A 19,335-nucleotide genomic window follows, 5' to 3' on the forward strand; every position below is an offset into this window, starting at 1 on the left:
TGCTTTTCAGTAGCCTTTCTTAAAATGTATTATTTTTAACCCAATTATTTTGTGTTCACTTATGATAACAAAACAATTCAGTAGTTCCTATTACTATAAATAGTTTTCAATGCCTTTTTAATCATTACCAATCCAAATTTATCAACCTCGACCCCATGCACCCAAACTAATATTTGAAAATGGAACGTCGTTTGAATTAAAAAACGGTTAATTTAAAATTTTGCTGCCATCTTTTTGATAGATAAATATGCTTGTTATTTTGATGTCGCTCGGCATCCTGACAGTCTAGTTTTTTCTACTATTGTATAATGAAACCAGTCACATTCATCCTCAATAATCTATTCAGCTGACCGATGACCTATTTACGCGGCGCGTCTCGATGCAGCCACGGGGGCCCTGATACTACGCACAGTTTTAGTGAACGTTAAATTGTGAAGGAATGTAGGTCGGCATGCACCATTTAAATTGGCATCATAGCTTTGTATTGCTTATTAAAATCATATTTGAACTGGTTTGGTTAGACGACTTTTGCAGTTCTATTCTTTATTTTAACGGTCGGTGTGTGGTTATCTATAAATGTATTATAATAATATCATGTTCTATTTAATCCATGAGCTCTATTCATAAAAAAAGTGACGTTATATGTTATAAATATCGACGTATTTCAAGTTTTTTTTCTTTCGAATAAAAGTGGCCAGTGCCAATTTAAAATCAAAAAGTCAAACAAACGTAACCTGGCAATCGACGCGTTCGAATTACGAATGAAGTAACGTATCAATCAAGGTTACACTTAAAATTTTGTTTAAAAACAAACTGCCGTACTACATTTTGTAACGAAAATAAATACAGTAGATATCAAACGCACCGTGCACACATGCAAGATAAGCGTCACTGGGTCTGAAAATGAGGCCAATGTCTCGTAGTGTTGCAAGCTGCGCAGGCGCAATGTCGGTCGGACGTTTCCTTGTCGTGCCGCAGGGAGGCGCTCGTGAGAACGCTGCATGGATGCATTGTAGGATTGGTCGGCTGATATGTCGTCTTTTTTAAGGTTTCATAAACAGTAAGCTGTATGAGTTTGTATCATTGTTTGTTTGAATTGAGTTTTTTATTTTAAAATAAGCGCATCTTTTTTCATCGAGAAGGGTAGGCAGAGGCCTATTTGGTACACCCACTTTTCGCTATATGTATTCTGTCTATATTATGGTAGTTTAAAAATAAATGGAGTATAGAAAACGAATTTTATACCTATTATGACGAAAGACCTGTTATATCGATATCGTAAATATCGAAAACATTTTAAATTTAAAAATAAAAATTATCGATAAGGTGAACACATTAATGGCCTAAAATTAAGGTTCGTTATTTATGTAACAGTCGATGGACATTTTGGAATAAAATTTAATTATATCATTGGACAGAGCGTGTTAGAATTTGCATAATGGACGTATCAAACAAGTTTCGAATTTTAAAAATATATTCGGCTTACGGAAAATGGCGTCGGAAAGGTATTATCCATTTTAGAACGTCATCAAACTTGTATTAATAATATAGGCTTAATTTACACTATCGGGGAATAATTCGTGCACGAATTTGACTATGAATAACAAATACACTCGAATAAGTTTACTTATTCGTGTTTGTTTCTTCTCGTCTATATTCGGCCAGCATCTAAATCAAGGTTTAAAATTCGAATAAAATTTTACCCATCAAAGTTATGTCTAGTTCTAAATTCAAATATCCGATATTAACTTACTATATTGTGCAAATCATACGTTTTACGCAGTGGCCGTTATGTTAAAACAACCATAGACAAAGAATTAACTACATTTTAAATGTAACCTTGGAGAAAAAAATGTGTACAACTAAATACAAGCAAATTTTACGCAATTCCGATACGTTACAACTGCTTTCGTCCGATCGATACACTCGAAGACGCAAAAAATTAATTCTAAGTCTAGATTTAAAAAAAGTGATTTTGTTTTTTTTTGACAGAGGCAATTATGCCGTCAGTTTTCAGTCCAAACTTCTTTATAAAATATGTCCAATATCAATTTAAAAATCCACACAAACAATAACATCTGCATAACTATTAATTGAACAAGTCCAACTCAAGGGCAAGTGTTTACGAATCAATTGAGATGCTGTGAACGTTTCCTAGTTACATAACAACCGAAGGTTTGAAGGCAATCTTGACAAGATTATTTTGATTCAACCATTGTTGTTACTACTACTATTAAATTGAATGATGCAGGTTTTGGCAGTGTATGAATACCATTTTTAATCTAAACATTATAAAACAAACTCCCCTTTTCTGTCCGTCTGTATGTTATCGATTTTCTCAAAATTTACTGAACGGATTTTAATGAAATTTGGTACGGAGATAGTTTAAGACCCTGAGAAGGTTATAAGATACTTTCTATACCGGTAAAAATATAGCAGAACTTTATCCCGGAAAACTCCTTCACGTGGGCGAAGCTGCGTGCATAAACTAGTTTTCTCATAACACCATGATCAATAAACCAATTTAATTTTATTTCATTTCGATGTTTTGAGAGGTTGGTTCGGACGGTACTACGGTTAAAACCGCACAAATCGGTATGATAGTTCACATTTATGAAATTGGAGAGGCGTGTCCGCAGCAGTATTGCTTTCGCCTTCAGAAATTAACTTTTAACGCTTTTTTTGCTCTCAAATATTGCATTTCAAATGCATTTTTGTAATACAAATTATCTGAGTAATATTGTTATCTATTGTTATTTTGTTTAATGGTATATAATTCATTGGGTTAAAGCGTCTTTTCATATAACATTTTTATGATATTTTAAACAATAGGACACTTTTTCTTCAACCACAGAACATATTTTAAGGGTCTTCTTTTCTATCGTATCTATTACAGTTATCATCAATCCCACGCCTTCAAAAACGCAGTTAGAAATATATGTCAACACGACACCAAGCGACATCTCATTGCTCAACACTAAACTGTGTACACCAAGGCCACATCGCAGGATAGATATCCGCGAACACAAAACCACAATAGATCACCAATGAAGTAACAGCCTCATCATCCATTTATCAATTTAAATCACTGACGTTCAGAATCGTTTCATAAATGCAGTTCATACGCATTGAATGCATGTGGGAACAGCCTTAGCCTATTTAGGTCCCGGTGCAGTTAGGTCCATCCTCTATTGCGTCGATTATCTATTAGGTCAACGTAGGGGAACATTCTCCCACAGTTATAAAATGAATGCAACAGGATACGATTGATACACGATCTGTATAGTGCTAAGTTGCAGTTATTCTGGAGACTTCAAGTATTGCGTTTTCAAATGTAAAGGCTGTAAATGGAATTTCAGTGGCAAATGCTGCTTCTTATAAGGAATTTGGTTAAAACGTTGATTTTTTGAAATTTATAAACAAAAGCGTACAAGGAAATGATAGGGTAAGGAGAAAAATACGTTTAGTACATGAAAATTTTAACGTTGACAATTTTTAATATGATTACTGTAAGGAATAAAATGCAATGGCAAACACTAATAAGTATGATTCTTCTGTCCAGGCTATATGTCTTACAAGACTCTATAGAATAAACTCCGTTTAGAGATTGACTACGATTCTTTTCAATCCTTTCGAAAAAAATGTGACATATCCTAAATAAAAACTACAAAGTGTTTTTATTGTAATGAGTCTGCTCGGTAGACAGTTAATATTCTCGTCTTCTGTTTATTTTACTTCTGGTTATGTATTGTTTTGATTAACTGTTGTTATGATAATAATAATATAGTATTTTATAGTGACTTTTATATTGTCAATGCTGTGTACAGTTGTTACTAGTTTGTATGTTTGTATCGTTGTATTATCATCTCCTATTTCATGCTTGTTTAATGTGTAAGCTGCTGGTGTGTCATAAAAATAAATAAAAATAAGACTAATTACGTATTTTATGACATAAAAATTAAAGTTCGTTAACTTATGCCAGATACTGAAAAAACTTGTAAATTTTCTCGTAATAACTACGGAATGTTCTAGGTCGACGACACTGTTTAATTAATTCTAGAATTCATTAATCATTTGCACATTTGGCTATGGCAGTTCCTCGCGTTCTAAGTGTTTGGCTGTCATGTTAGCAGTTACAAGTCTTATCAGTGAATACTGGGTTTCTTTAAAGTTTGGAGAATCAGATGTATAATTACGGTACCTATGTATGCTAGGAAGAAGGCCTCTTGTTTTAGTAAGATCTTATGTATCATTGTCTTCTCTATTGCTATCAAGTATTAATACTTAACCACTGTTTTCGATCGCTTTGCAGATAATTGTAGCTTGTATGATTGCTAAGCATTATGAGTCTTATGTCTATTAACAATAGCACCATCGTTTGTGTGCTTCATGTTAAGTTAAATATCTATGGTTAGTCTGGCCTACGGAAATAGAAGATCAGAATTATAGTTCACGACTTGTACAGTGGCGTAGTTGTATTGCGCACGCGGCAATTGCGTCGAGGTCTTGGGTTCGAATCCGGGATTCTATAATTGTGTCTGATAAATGGAAATACCCTCTATTATATGAAATTTAACATAACTGGCGAAATGTGGGTGTGTTACACCTCTGCTTAAACCTTTGAAAAGAGAAATAGAGTTGATGCTATGTATGTAATTATAGCTTATATAATTATCGACTGTGTTCCCTTTTCGTGGTTAAAGGTAATCAACTATCATCTTAGTTACTACCCTGCCTTCATCTATAGTATTTATAAAACTATCAAAATCGCTTGGTTATTTTGTCGCGGGCCATTCGTTCTATTAGGAAGCAAAATTAAAGCTCCTTGCTGATAACAATGCGCGCTAATCGTCGTATAGTTCAAAAATAGACCGTAAACATATCGACATAACTACTTTATTGCATATAATGAAAAACTGCGCGTAGAACACGCACGAGGAAGTATTTTGAAACTAATCCGTGGGCGGTGTTTGGAGGAGCGGAACGGTCGTGCAGCGTTGTGCCTCTACGTAAGGACGGATGGACGCGTGCGTTTTTCGCGATCGGCGATTGTCGAGTGCGATTAATAATCGAGCTTTTAAAATTTAAAGTTATCGGAAATTTTTAAATATGGTTGGTATAGTATTAAGCAAGATATCACCTCTATAGTTTTTACGCTTGGTACTTCATAGTTAAGTTTTTGTTTTGATTGTGTAATGGCAATGCAAAGTTACTATCCACTAAAAAATTTGTAATAATTTAACTACCTATGTAAGTAATAAGTTTAATCTTAAATCTATTTCTGTTTGGTCTACAAAATAAAATGTATAGCATTGACTTACAATTATGATTATGTTTAGTTGTAGGTATTGAATATATTTTCTTGTTATCGTACGACGCAAAAAGGTATTCAAAGCAAAATATTAGCAATAGATACTTCAGGAATTTGGAATAATATTTATAATTCCTATGCTAATTATCTTGTAAACTCATCGTAAATCCGTATAAACGGGCCCAGAAACCAAGGTCAGTGACCTATTCAAGATTGCTGAAGTTTGAGGATATATTTCATAATGCTAATGACCTATTCTGGCAACGAGACAGTAATAAATTAGGATCACAGAGATAGAAAATATGTACAGAGAAATTTGAAATATTACGTATACTGTACCTATTACATTTTGAAATGTTTTTGTTAGAGAAAGAGTAGTAAGGTGTCTCAAATCGGTATGGCGTAAAGTATTACATATAAATGTAATGTCCAATTTAGAATCAATAAAAATTGTATCATTTAAAACTTTAAATTGATGTTTCAAATATGACATTATATATAAAATATGTTTTTGCATGTCGGAGTTATTACAAATCTTTTCAGTATCTGTTTAGTAATATCTATCTACTCCTACTTATGTACTATTGTATATAATGGTATCTTTATTATAAAGTTCTTTGGTAACATAATAATCGCATAACAAAGACCAATTTAACCGCACGATCGGGACGCTTGCGCGCGGCCTTCCCAACGCATGCGGCAGTGGGTCCAAGGCCAACCATATTTTGTTCCGCGCTGTTCGTCGTACAGTGACGTAACTAGATGTAAGTACTATCTATAGTGGACGCAGCATACGGCAGACGCGTGGCCTAGTATCGACAATTTGACACACTGAAAAAACATTGATAAAGTTACGCAACGCCACTAGTCTATTGATTTTTACATAGTTCACCGCATACGTTAGGTACATGAATCTTTAATTGGATTACGCCGACCGTTACATTTACTTTTAATAGTGGAAACGTTACTTAAATACCATCGAAATGGGGTTTGTAGGAATACGTAATGCCTTAAGAAACGGTAACATAGATCGATACGTTTCTATTTTTAAAATTAATCAACCAATCAACGCCATCTATGAACGAGTGTGGGAACTAAACATGTGTATCTGTAACAGCTCAAATATTTACGCATAGAAGTGTACGAAAACGTATAATCTAATCACGCTACGCATTGTGAACTAAAAAAAGAATGTTTCCTAGTAGTAGCCACGTGAAATTGCTCTGGGACCGCGTCTGACACACGTTGCCTTGACTTTTGTTTATTGCTTATTGCATCGCGTGGGCGCCAGACGCACGTTTAGCGTATACCACAGATTATAAAAATAGATAATAGGGTCAATGGGATTAGGCAAGGCGATAGCATCAAGGGATACAATTTTATAGTGGCTTGCTTTATTTGCAGTAATAAATTTGAAATGCAAAATATATAACTATAATTGATAGTCTGAATATTTTTTTACTGTTTCTATATTGAATACGTAGCAACGGAACAATGTATCTACCCGTAACATCATTTTATGTATCTAATTATATAATATCGAGGCAAAATCTACAAAATAGTTTAATAATGAAATAAATTAGTTAACCCTAAGCTTTATGATAATTTACTTAACTCAAAAATTGCTTTATTAACCACGAATCTTCTTACTGCTACTTTTAAAAACGGTAGCAAGCGCTTTTCTCAATATATGTCAAATATGGACCAATCAGAACAAAGTATTTTTGACATGCGTACAAATGAGTTATTTTGATTGGTTCATTCTCGGAATCGGATTAAAGATTGAGATTGGGATCGTTTATTGTAAACGGTTGTTAATTGTTAAATAAACAGATAAAAAATATGTGTTATTACTTGTTTTAGTTCTTGCGTCATGATGTAAGGTATTATTTAAAACACAGAACTGCATCGATCACTCATACCTGTGCTAAACTGTATTATGGCGAGAACTTTCGCGCCCCATTTTTTTTATTCCAATGAATATACAATGAGTACTTTTAAAATTTCACAATGGCGTGAGTGTGTTACTTAGGTTTTATGTCAGAGGGCAGAGGGAGGGGGGCCAAGTTCCTCTATTTGATAGGTACCTAGTTGGTTCCTCTCTATTACAAAGATTTGACAGTGTACAAAAAGACGCCAGAGTCAGTGAGATCTTAGTGGATGGTTAAAATTAGGCCTATTAAGCATCATAGTAAGGAGATAAACTTTGAACGAAAGGAACAATCAAAATAAGCTGAAATAAAGACAAGCTGGTTGGACGATATAAATCATTAGGGGATAGATTTGTTCATTTGTGGTATCATTTTGGCTGATGATGATAGTGAAAGATAGGGAGAAAAACAAAATAACATTAAATCTAATAAATCCTCTCAATTGTTGCAGGTCGTCAGTTTAAAGCACACAAGGTGATCCTGGCAGCATGCAGCAAGCACTTTCAAGAGTTGTTCGACACAGCGCCGCCGAGCCACGCCGGCGCGTGCTATGTGTTCCTCGAGGCCACCACGGCGGACAATATGCAGGCGCTCCTCGAGTTCATGTACAAAGGCGAGGTGCACGTCAGCCAGGATGCTCTCTCCAGCTTCCTGAAGAGTGGGGAGAATTTGCAGGTGGGTTTTTAAAGTGATTTTTTGATAGAGTAAAACTCTACTCATTCTCGACTTATACAGTAAGGTAAGGCGTAAAGTAGCTATCGGTTGTTCTAATTTCTTAATGTATAGCAGTAATTTATAGGTTGCTTAAATACATTGGGCCAAAAATGCCAAAATTCACAACGTCTACATCTTTACTGCAATAACATACTATTAGTATACAATTTAGAATTCCTTCAGAAATCAGGCTGTATCTTTTATTACCTTTGTCCCATTCCAAAAACACAACAACAATTCCTTGTCAATCCAGATAAAACTTTCCAATCACATGGAATATCATTACGATACATTTTAACGAATTTCATATCTTGTTCGTATCAAATATTTCGATTTGCAAATAAGGCTGTGGCCTCGGCTTCTACATCGTGATTCATATGCCTAATTGCAGTCCAACATATATTGTGATATAAACGTAATCATGTACCAGATCGTGCACGATAGTAAAATATTGCGTAGATAATAGCGATATCGTTTGTTTTGAAACAATCCCAAAATTGTGACACGTGGCAGTTTCCATGAGTTTTCTATAAAATTATGATAAACCGAAGGCCGAGGTTGGATTTGTTTTAACAATTGTTATAAAAATACTTCGAACGTCAACGCTTACACAACTGTATATACAATGGGAAATAGTGTCAATGGCACTCCGTTCCAATTTTGATTTACGTTCCAGGTCAAAGGTTTGTCGATGGAGATGTCACAGGATGCGTGGGTGAAGCAACAGACACAGCAGGCGTCGACTGAGCGTCACCAGGCGCGCATTAAGACGAGCCCGGTGTCAGGATCTGGTAACTGTGAGGTGCAAGAGTCCGCTCCGCAACAGACGCACACGGCGACATTTGCCCCGATCATGCCGCAGTACGGACTGCCCATACATAGTGGCTCGGGCAGCATGGGTCGGTATGCCCCACCAGCTCATCATATGCCGCTGCACGCCTCTTCCCATCGCAGGCCAGCTCCGCCGAAACCATCCGCATCCCCAAGCCCCCACGCACGGAATTACAGGTAAAATGCAATAAAGATTATTAATAAAATATTTAAACGGTAAAATTTCAGGAATTCGTTTTCCTGATTATTCAAATTGGAATTTAATTTCAACTTCTTCGGTAAAATAATTCTCTTCAAATGTAAATGTATGTTAATACAAATGTTTCATGTTAGTCATCTTACGGCCAGTTTTACTTACTGTATTAATTGTTTGTTTTCCTCGTATTGATAATCTTGAAAAATGCCGAATCCACGACAAAAACACACTCGAAGACTATTTAGTCCGAAAATCCATCCCAAAAACAACCCCATCAAATTGCAATATGTCTTCATTTTCAGGCAAAGCTCATCATCGTCCCACTGCGGCAGCGTGGCCGATGAGCCAGACACCCGCTCGTCGCCAGGTGCCGGCGCGCGGTACGAGGAGAACAACCCACCAGACTGCACCACAACCCTCGGCAACCCGATAAAGAACAACGGCTATGAACGCTGCGCCTCGGCCAACGATGAAATGATGGAACGCTTATCCAACGATCAGGGTGCTGAAGGTGACATATTAGATTAAATGGATCAGGGTCTATCAGATTTCTTAAAATTAAATTCACTTACGAGTTTTGTTTTGAAAAGTAAAACTCTCCCAGAATTAGAAATAACTCATTACATATTATGTTAAAGAAACGATTTTGTCGTGTGTCAATTCGATATTTGTCATGGTAAAATTATAAAAAAATGCATAACGGCATTAATAACTACATTTTTCATAATTTCATTCTCCATTGTTGCTCTCATATTTATTTAAACCCTTCATTAATTCTATTTTAAGATTCCTTCTCATGCTGCATTTAAAACTTCCATTCCTCATCTGCACTAGCTGACGGAAGCAACAGATTATATCTGAAATTAAGATGCTTAATCCAAATCTCTTGGTAGCTCTATATTCTAGAAACATGTCCACAAACACTTGATGGTATCATCATGGCATACATATATATAGAAAGAAAATTTGGATGTAAAAACACTCTCTGACTCCCTGACCTGTCTCTTCCAGATTTACGAGTGAAGAACGAAAATGAGTACCATCCCAGTGGCTATAATAACTCGCCGCCACCACCGCCGGCTATCACCGGCACTAACTACCACGACAAGCCGCTGGAGACGTCGCCGGTGCCGCCCAAGCCGAGCCCCGACATCTGGCCAGCCAAGCTGATCACCAGCAAGTCTGGAGGGATCGCTACTGCTGACGGTAAGGTCAAAGTATTTATCCGTGTCGAGACTAAAACCTCTACTTTATTAATTACCTACAGATATGAGGAATTACTACGAATTGAGTGATCTACTCTGGAAGTTGGTTAAATAAAACTAAATACATTATTTTTAATGGATTTAGAAATTGTGACAATTTAGGCGATTGATTGTATGGGTTACTGACTTTCTTTAGGATGGTATGTCTTCTTACATTTAGTAAATGGGTATAGAACTCTTGTTTCTCTACTTATTCTTATCGCACTTCTATGATGGGTTGGTGTTACTTACTTTTATCACCCAAATGAACGACACGCCAAATAGCTTAATGAAAAACATTAAAGAATCTAATATGGTATTAGCTAAAAATAGGTAAGTAGTAATTACTATTAAGTATCTATACAGAGTTTGTCTCGAATAAATATTATCACGATTTGTAGTCTCACGATCAATATTGACTAAGTTATATTTGAGTATACTTAACTCTTATCCGATAACTAAACTCCTTGAAGAAATTAATGTCGTGAATTGTGCTTTTTAAACACCATATTACTAGTACAAACAGAAGTTAAAAGTTAAAAGGCCAAGGAATAGAAACTAACAGTTATAGATCTCAACTGTAACACAAACATCTGCACATTTCCAGGAAAAAAGCTGAAATGTCCATACTGCGAGAGACTATACGGGTACGAGACGAACTTGCGCGCGCACATCCGCCAGCGGCATCAGGGAATCCGCGTGCCGTGCCCCTACTGCTCGCGCACGTTCACGCGCAACAACACCGTGCGCCGCCACATCGCCCGCGAGCACCGCCATCAGGTCACCCCACAACTCCCCCAAGGCACCGTCCCCAACCACACGCAGTAAGACCTCGTCCTACGCACCTTTTGTTCTCTATTCTATTCAACCGAACTACCTCTGCTTTCGGCGGGCGTCGGCGGACGTCGGCTCTGCGGATGTCTCCCTCTCGCAGGTTTCTACTCGTAAACTTTCTTCGGCGTCTCCGAGGTAAACGCGGGCGTCGTCTCGCCGCAGCCGTGCAACATGCATACAATAAATTACCTCGTTGATGCATATTATGTAATCAGTATCTACCTCAAAAGTTGATCTTAAGATTTTTTAAGGTTATGAAAATTGTGCGATAATTGTTACTTAATTTAATATACATGTGTGACTACGAATGGTTGCTCAGTACTGGTCTCTGTCTGGTACCATGTTTGAAAAATGTTGTACCTCGTTATTGCACCTTCATCGCTTGAACGTACCTTGATTTTTTGCAAACTTCGATATGTCCAGTGACAGTGGGATAGAGTTACCTTTGTAGACGTTTAATTTTGTGCTCTCGGTCGATATGACATAGCTTATATAAAATTATCTGAGCTAGGAAATCTTAGAAATGATGTTGAGACTGATGGTCATAGGCTAAGTGTATGTAAATAATAGGAGAATGTTGTAAATCGCCTTGGCCTAGGTTGAAACAAGACATACGGCGCACTGTGGCAAAACTACCTCTGTTTATTTTAATATAATTTATTTTGTAGCATTTCTGCACACGTACGTGTACATACTCGTAATGACAATAGTCTAAAGTGACATACTACAGTTTTAAGTTACATATTCGAACATATCTGTGATACAATACCGAACAATTGGGCTGAGTTTAGATTATCTATCATTTTGCCACAATGTCGATGAAGGAGAATGTGCGAGAATATACGAATGTAGAGTTTCACCAGTTTTTTACTGTACAGTGAATAATGAACGGTTTTACTTTTGTACAAAGTACAATTTGCCGTAGATACATAAGTAGTTAGGGAAAAAGTGTTATAAAAATGTTTGCATGTAAGGTTCGATGCATGAATGCGTTTAACAAATCCATTTCAATCGTTCGCAAGTCGCAACAGGCTCGCCTGGTCGGGTGTTATTATTGAGACCAAATGATTATATGTTACATGGGATGGTGTCGATTTTAACATTCCGTTTTGTTCTTCGTAGTGCATTTAGATGAAGGCCACTTACTACTTCTATATTCCTAGTCATTTCAAGTGCAACCAGTTGAGATTTATAAATGAAAAAATAATTATTTAAATGATAAATGATGGCCTACCCGCGGTGTGATGTATTATATATTGTTGATTAGACGTCGCGGGCCGGCCGGTGAGTGTAATACATGAAATATGACATATTTCAGCTGCAATAAATGGTCTTAGGTTACATAAAGCAGACAGTGCCAAATATCCTCAATTTTAAGTTCACATTTGTATTATTTATTTTTATTTCTTGTTAAGTGTGAATGTAATGACTGTGCGTTGTATTCCTGATATTTAGGAATAAGTTGCATTCATATTTATTATTATATTTATATTTTAGGATACACTTATTGGATATATTTATGGAAGTTAATCAAGGCTCAGTGACTTTTATTTAGTTTCAGTTTATACAACAATTAAAAGACAGCGTATAAGTTACCTTTGTTTTATGATTATTCGTTTTTTGATAATCAAAAATGGAATTCGATTCGCATATTGAAAATAGGGGTTAACTTCATAATACTTATGACTTATTTTATTACATTTATGTATGCTATTAATATTATGTGTTTTATAACTACCAACTAGATGCAAGTTGTGCATCGCCAAAGTGATTTTATTTTACGTGACAAATTTGCTTTAAGGTGATAATGAAAGTAAATATTGTTATTTTTTATGCAGAATTAAATCGAATGCCATTTATTAATGAAACCTAATAGTATATTTAGTTTAATATGCATTTCTTTTTAATTTTAAAGAAGTTACTCGAATTTAAACTGTAAAGTACTGACCATATCATTTATTTTTACATAACAGTATCAAGGTACAGGGTGTGTGCAAATTAAAACCCAATATTTAATATACGAATTGGATTCCATATATTCGACAGTATCAATAGACCTAATAGAAGCTAGTTACAGTGAATAGAGAATTATATTTTATATTACGTAACAGGCTATTTTGAAATATTATTTTCTACAAATGATATTTTAATGAAATAATCTCTTACGCATTCTCATGTTTTAATGTAAATCTGTATTGATTTCAAAGCAACGCTCATGGGATGGTAGTTCTTAGTGTCAAGAGTTCACAGGCTTACATTATTTTGCTTGAAAAGGGAAATATTTGGGATTGTTAGACATTTAATGTCAAATTCGGCAGTGGGTGGTACAGGATTATGAAATTTGGCTTAGTTCTTTGTAAATGTATGTTACGGTATATGATAGTTAATTATCGCACAGAAAATCTTTGTTTTTTTGTCTGTGACCTCAAGGATTTGGTTGGGTGTTCGTGCGTTTGGTATAGTGTGTCGAGACACTGTCATCTTGTGTCGAGGGGGCTTTAGAGAAGGCCGGGGGACGTATCTATGCGGATTTACCGCGCAATGCCTTCGTTTGGTTCAAGAAACGTCGCTTCGGGAGTGAACTTTTCAACATCGACAGTTTTCGTCAATTTACGATTTATTTTTCTTTATTGTAAAAAAATTTAAAATTTACTTTTATTGTCATTCTTTCGGTAAGTGTATTGTTAAGAAAATGTTTTGCTATTTCGATTATTTCAAATTGTTATCATAACGTTTATTATACGAGAGGTAATTGTTCTATTTTGGTTTGTTCTCTTATGAATTCAAAATTCATAGTTGTGATTTCTTTTGACATTTAATGTTTTTTGTGATACGTTAAAGAGAATTGCATTAATGCATCACGTTTTTTTTTAGCTTCGTAATTCATTTCCTTCGTTTTAGATCGATGGTATAAGTGTTAACAAACGAATGTAATGTCAACTGGCATTAAAGTTGACGAAATCAATAATTAGATTTGCATCTTTCGAAATTTTTAAAGGTACAAATTTTAGATTACATTAAAGTGTGTGTATTTTTATTCCACAATATTTTTGTGCATTTGTAAACAATTATTTCAGGTGATTGTACAAAATTAATGAAATAATTCTATGTATTTCGGATTATCGGATAACACCACTACATTAAGTTGGCGCATTATTAAAAATAATTAACGGACGATTATAAGTGGTCCCTAATAGTAATTGTAATGTATTTGATGTGATAGGGTCTCACATATTTTAGTCAATGTATCGCAATCCCCTTATCATGGACTTGGGCCGGTCCCCCTATATAATGTGGCTGTTATTATTAGTCGGAGTTGGCTTGTGAGAGTTAACCGCGTGGGTCTCATAGACCGGCTACGGCCAACGTTTGCGAGACACACGCGGCACAGTAATCTGAATTGGATCCAATGTTTCACCAATGCGAAACTATTATGTTGCTCTTTATGACCTCATTTACAATTATAAATTAGTTTTTGCTTAATGGATATCGCATTTAAATGCATTTTGGTTCCGTTTCTGGTTTCATAGATAAGTGTATGTTGTAAGTTTTTTTTTCTTATTTGTAAATAATGTCGCGAGATGTCGTGATGGTAAAGCCAAAGATTGTTACGGGTATGGTGACCCTCTGCCGTCACACGGGCCTTGTTTGGATATTACTTTCGAACGTCCGCGCCTTCGGGACGCGTTTGAATATATTTGAACGTAGCCTCCGACATGGCCCTTTTAGTTTTAGCATAAGAGTATCTACCTCGAGGAATATAATTTAGTCTTATGTAAGCCATTAAGTAGATTTTTTATATGAAGAAAAAAATTATAAACTCTAGCGTGTAAGCGTATCGTGAAAAATAAAAAAAAAATGTTAATAATAATTTAATAAAAATTAAAGTACAAATATGCTACCTCAGGATTCAATTTTAGTGACTCGAAATTTTATAACTGTCTCGGAGATGTATTTTGGATGGGAATGGAAATTATATGTGACAGATATTTTTACAAAGCTCTTGTTGGTTCTAGATAAGATATGTAAATAAAGCTGGATGTTAACTGTAAAGCACGTAATCTGAATCTCTGCAAGGTAGGCTGCGGACGAATAACTCTGTTGTATGCTCAAATGATGTTTACATCGACGTGTCACTAGGGTTCGTTGTAATCGAGCTGAGTTGATGGTGTAGCTTAAGTGTTATTTAGGCTAGTTCGTAATCTCATTCACGTACCTCCTACCAGAGCGGCGGGACCGGCCACAACCACGCAGTAATCTAATTGTACCTTCCTTCACTCTCCGGAGTATAAAACACTTTTTTTTTTATTATTTCTATTATTACTTTTTCCCCAGTTAATTTTTTTTGTGTTGCATAGATGTTACTATGTTTTAAGATGATGAAAAAAATTGAAGAATTATTGTTTGTTAGGTTTCTGCGAATTAAAAAAAATGTCACAAAATTATTTTTTTTGTTTATTTTTCGTTTTCCATATTTTTTTTTCCTTTTTTACGTTTCATTGACAAGTTTACACCCGTCCATCGTGTTTAATGTTTATTGTAATACTTAAGTACATTATTTAAGATTGACATTTAAGTATCATACACATAAATAAATGCACCTTACTGGGCAGCAACGTTTAAGAATAATCAATGGATGTTTTTATATTTTAAGGATGCACTAATATTTAATCGATCTCATTAATGGAGGTCTCTACGAATTTGATAATGAAAAAAAAATGTTTTCTCGCATTTAATGTTAGTTATGCTCACTCCATCACTTGATAAAGGAACTCGGGCTGAAGGGACGCGATGACAACCTAATGGTTGAAGGTAAAGCGTATATTGGATTCGATCATTTCACTTTTCATGTTAATACTGGCTCTATTCGTATTTTCGATGTTTCGAATACATTATGTGACGTGGTAGTCACTGACGGCTATACACGTCTCACGTGTTTATAAAACGTCTTATGACGTTCAATGAGTCTCGATGTCGGTTAGTCTACGTTCTCTGTGTCATCTTTGTGTAATTGTATGGAGGATTATTAAATATTATTAATATAAATTATTCGAAAAATAAATTAACGCAACGAGCACTCTCTCATAAAGAACTAAAGTACAAATAACTGAAGTCTTAACGAGTTACTGCCAGTACAAATTAATTAAAGGAGAGAAAAAATATATGGTATCATTTTTTTATGTGAGTGTTGCCAAAATTGTATTTTTTGGGGCATCGGTGGATATATTTTAACGTAGTTTACTGGGAATGTACAAATGTAAAGATCTGTGGGACACGGCAGCCCACTAAACATTGGGCTACTTTTGTGAGCATCCAATTAATTTTCTTATATAATATCAATTGTTTTACATTACTTTCAAGTGAAAGCGAGGGTATGAAAAATGGTCTACATCTTAGTAAGTGGTCGAATAGGAAGATAGAATGGTGACTTATATTTAAACCAGGATGGTTATAAAACTAAGTACGTAGGATTTTGTACGTAGCAAGGTAATGCTTAATGGGAAAAAAAATTCGCTCGTCGGGTCTATGTCTGTAAAGGAAAAGTGATTGTCTGTGATTTTTTTAAGCGACTTTTTTATATATATGGAAGATAATATAATTCTTTAACAGTAAGAATAGCACTACTTGTGATTTTAGATATTTATTAGTTGACTTCATTTTTTGTATTATACTATGGAAATGTAGCGAGAGGTGTGGCGGGGGCGGAGCGGGTTTGAATATACATAAGCTAATGTATATACGGTGTGGGACGGCGCTTCGTAACATTGGAGTGAATTCTATTAGCAAAGTTGTCAAAGCACCAATCAACTACTCTTCACTAGAAAACTAACAAGATCAATATTCTTAAAATACAATAGTTTATTGAACTCGGCTGTCACAATATCATACATTTGTAAGAGAGCTACTTTGCTCCTATTTTACGAGGACCGTCGGCGTTGGGTAAAGATTGGCAATGGTTAGACCACATGCTTATTTCTTTTAAGAGTCGCGTGGACCTCAAAGGGGCTAGAGTGTGACCTTGTAAAGACAAAATAGGCCTAGTAAAGGTATTACAATAGGAATTTTATTTGGATTCAAAGATCTAATTAGCAACAATTTTAGTTTAGGTTATGAAAGTATATCTTATTTTCTACCCATTTTCTGTTGTTTCGCAAAAGCGCCTGAGAAGATATAGTGAGCAATTTCGTGCCGTACATAAACTATGAAATTTCATGTAACTAATGCAACTAATCCGTTTTAGACAAATTACTATACATATTTTGTAATTTTGGTCATACAACATAAAAATAATCAATATTTGATTTGACCTTTAAACTAAGAATGGATTATCTGATTGTTTATCATCTCCGCCTATCGATGATTCTAAAGAAGTTTCCTATAATTCTAAGTAATGCGATATTGCCTGTTCTTTTTCAATAGGCGCATTGCCTTTATAGTTTATATCTCCTTTGGGATGTTTAATATCAGTCTTTAACAAGGTTGCCTCATCATGGAAGCATATACGAATTAATAGGACTATGATTGGGGCCCACGCGCCTCGTTCAAAATTAGTAAATTAATTTGTGCGTTATATTCGACGGTGGATGCCGTGTACTAGCGAATTTTTTAGTGTGGTAACATTTTGGCGTATTTTGTTAGTTATGTGGTGTATGGTAGCGACTTAATGTTATGTTTGCTTCGTATTAGAGGCTTCAAAGTCCAAGGAACGCTCTATGCCCATAAAATTGTAAAGATTACGTTGGGTAAAATTGATTGACTCAGAAATGTAAGGTTCGCAATGAGTCGCTGATTTCGTCTAGTAGTATTGTTGAAAAGTACAAAAGATAATAATTTTAAGTGTCAAAGATGGCGTACATGATGGAATTTTGAAGTGTTATCTAAGTAAATGTTTGGCAAGCAAAGTGTACTAGTCATCTACCTCATTTTATTTTGGGCTGGAGTGTTCTTTGGCATACCGTAGTTACTGTTTATTTGACGTTTGGATACACAACTTCAACATATTCATAGTAAGGAATTGTAAATATAATGTTAAATAATCTCTTACCATTTTATTCCACAACAGTGGAGTTGTGAATTTCAATCATCCCTATATTTTTTATCCCTATACCCAAATATTATATATTCGTAATAGAGCGAATAGAAAAACCATTTTTAAAATAAAATTTATTTTATAAAGTGTATCCAATCGTAATTGACAGTGTAAAATATATAATATTTTACCATGGTAAAAAAGTGATTAATTAAGGACCTTTACCGTGGCAAAGTATACAGAAGCAGGCTATAACACTATACAGGTATGTGTATGTCCAACAATCGTGCACTATTTATAATATAAATATGATGAAACCAGTTTTATCCCACGACACAACCTACCTACAATCTGATTTAGGTCTAGATAATATTATATTGAAAAAAAAAATTTGTTCCACTGTGGAATTCTTAAATTAATAAAAAAATGTTGCTAAAATAAATGTTTTGTTGTTTTATTTTTAGATTTAAATCCCATCTCCCGTTTTGATAAGTCATGGAAAGGATCGAAGATTCTCGAGCGTAGAAATGTCTATTAATAGTCACTCCTAATGTCAATTTTATTTCTCGCGGGTAATCACTTTAAGATCCCGCATTAGTGCGAAGAACCAAGGCGGGTATGTCGGGGCTACCAGCATGCTATGCAGGTTGGCTTACCGACTAAAACCCCGCAGTAGTCTTCCTCGCAGCTCGGGGGTATATATCTCTGATCTCTACCGGAACAACTTCTAATGCCCATAGACTACGCTATCGGCCTATCCCTGGGGCCATAAGATGCCTTTCTACAATAATTAATGCTAATAAAAAACAAAAATGTAAGGGAATGATATATCTAAGCGATAGACACTGGTGGATAGTGATAGATCATCGCGATGACGAAAATGGATCAATCAGAACAAAGTTTTCTGAAGTACTTACAAATAATTATTTTAAAATACTTGTAACTTGGCTTTTCCATCTTAGAAATTACTCAGTCGCGGATCGGAGTCAGGATGTTGGCGGCATGATATCCTCGTGCCTCGGAAAGTATGTAAAATCGTTGTTTCTGCGCCCGATATCTCTTCAGTCATGTCGGATTCCCGTCTCACCGGACTATGAGAGTGGTGGAACAGAGAGAGCACCCGTGTATTGCGCATACACTTGTGCATTATAATATCTCTTACGTACCTGGCTGATCTCCGTTTAGATTGGCCTCCGTGGCCCAAATTCGGCTCAGAGGGTTCATCCATATGTTCATTCTTGGGG

The 19,335-nt window shown here is 35.4% G+C and overlaps 1 protein-coding gene across 3 annotated transcripts in view; it reads left to right on the forward strand.

Moving 5' to 3' along the window:
- The window catches only part of LOC115443295 (zinc finger protein chinmo), a 131,849-nt gene extending 115,245 nt beyond the window's left edge, over positions 1-16,604 (forward strand). For 2 of the 3 annotated variants that reach the window (XM_037441827.1, XM_030168653.2), the window contains exons 3-7: positions 7,694-7,917; positions 8,633-8,964; positions 9,286-9,494; positions 9,995-10,189; positions 10,835-16,604. In XM_037441827.1, the coding sequence (XP_037297724.1) occupies positions 7,694-7,917; positions 8,633-8,964; positions 9,286-9,494; positions 9,995-10,189; positions 10,835-11,055 (1,181 nt within the window). In that variant the 3' untranslated portion in view covers positions 11,056-16,604. The remainder of the gene's footprint in view (positions 1-7,693; positions 7,918-8,632; positions 8,965-9,285; positions 9,495-9,994; positions 10,190-10,834) is intronic. The other variant, XM_030168660.2, reaches the window with a different exon arrangement.
- The last annotated feature ends 2,731 nt before the right edge of the window (positions 16,605-19,335 follow it).

Source organism: Manduca sexta, chromosome 23 (genome assembly GCF_014839805.1).
Source record: "Manduca sexta isolate Smith_Timp_Sample1 chromosome 23, JHU_Msex_v1.0, whole genome shotgun sequence".
NCBI lineage: Eukaryota > Metazoa > Arthropoda > Insecta > Lepidoptera > Sphingidae > Manduca > Manduca sexta.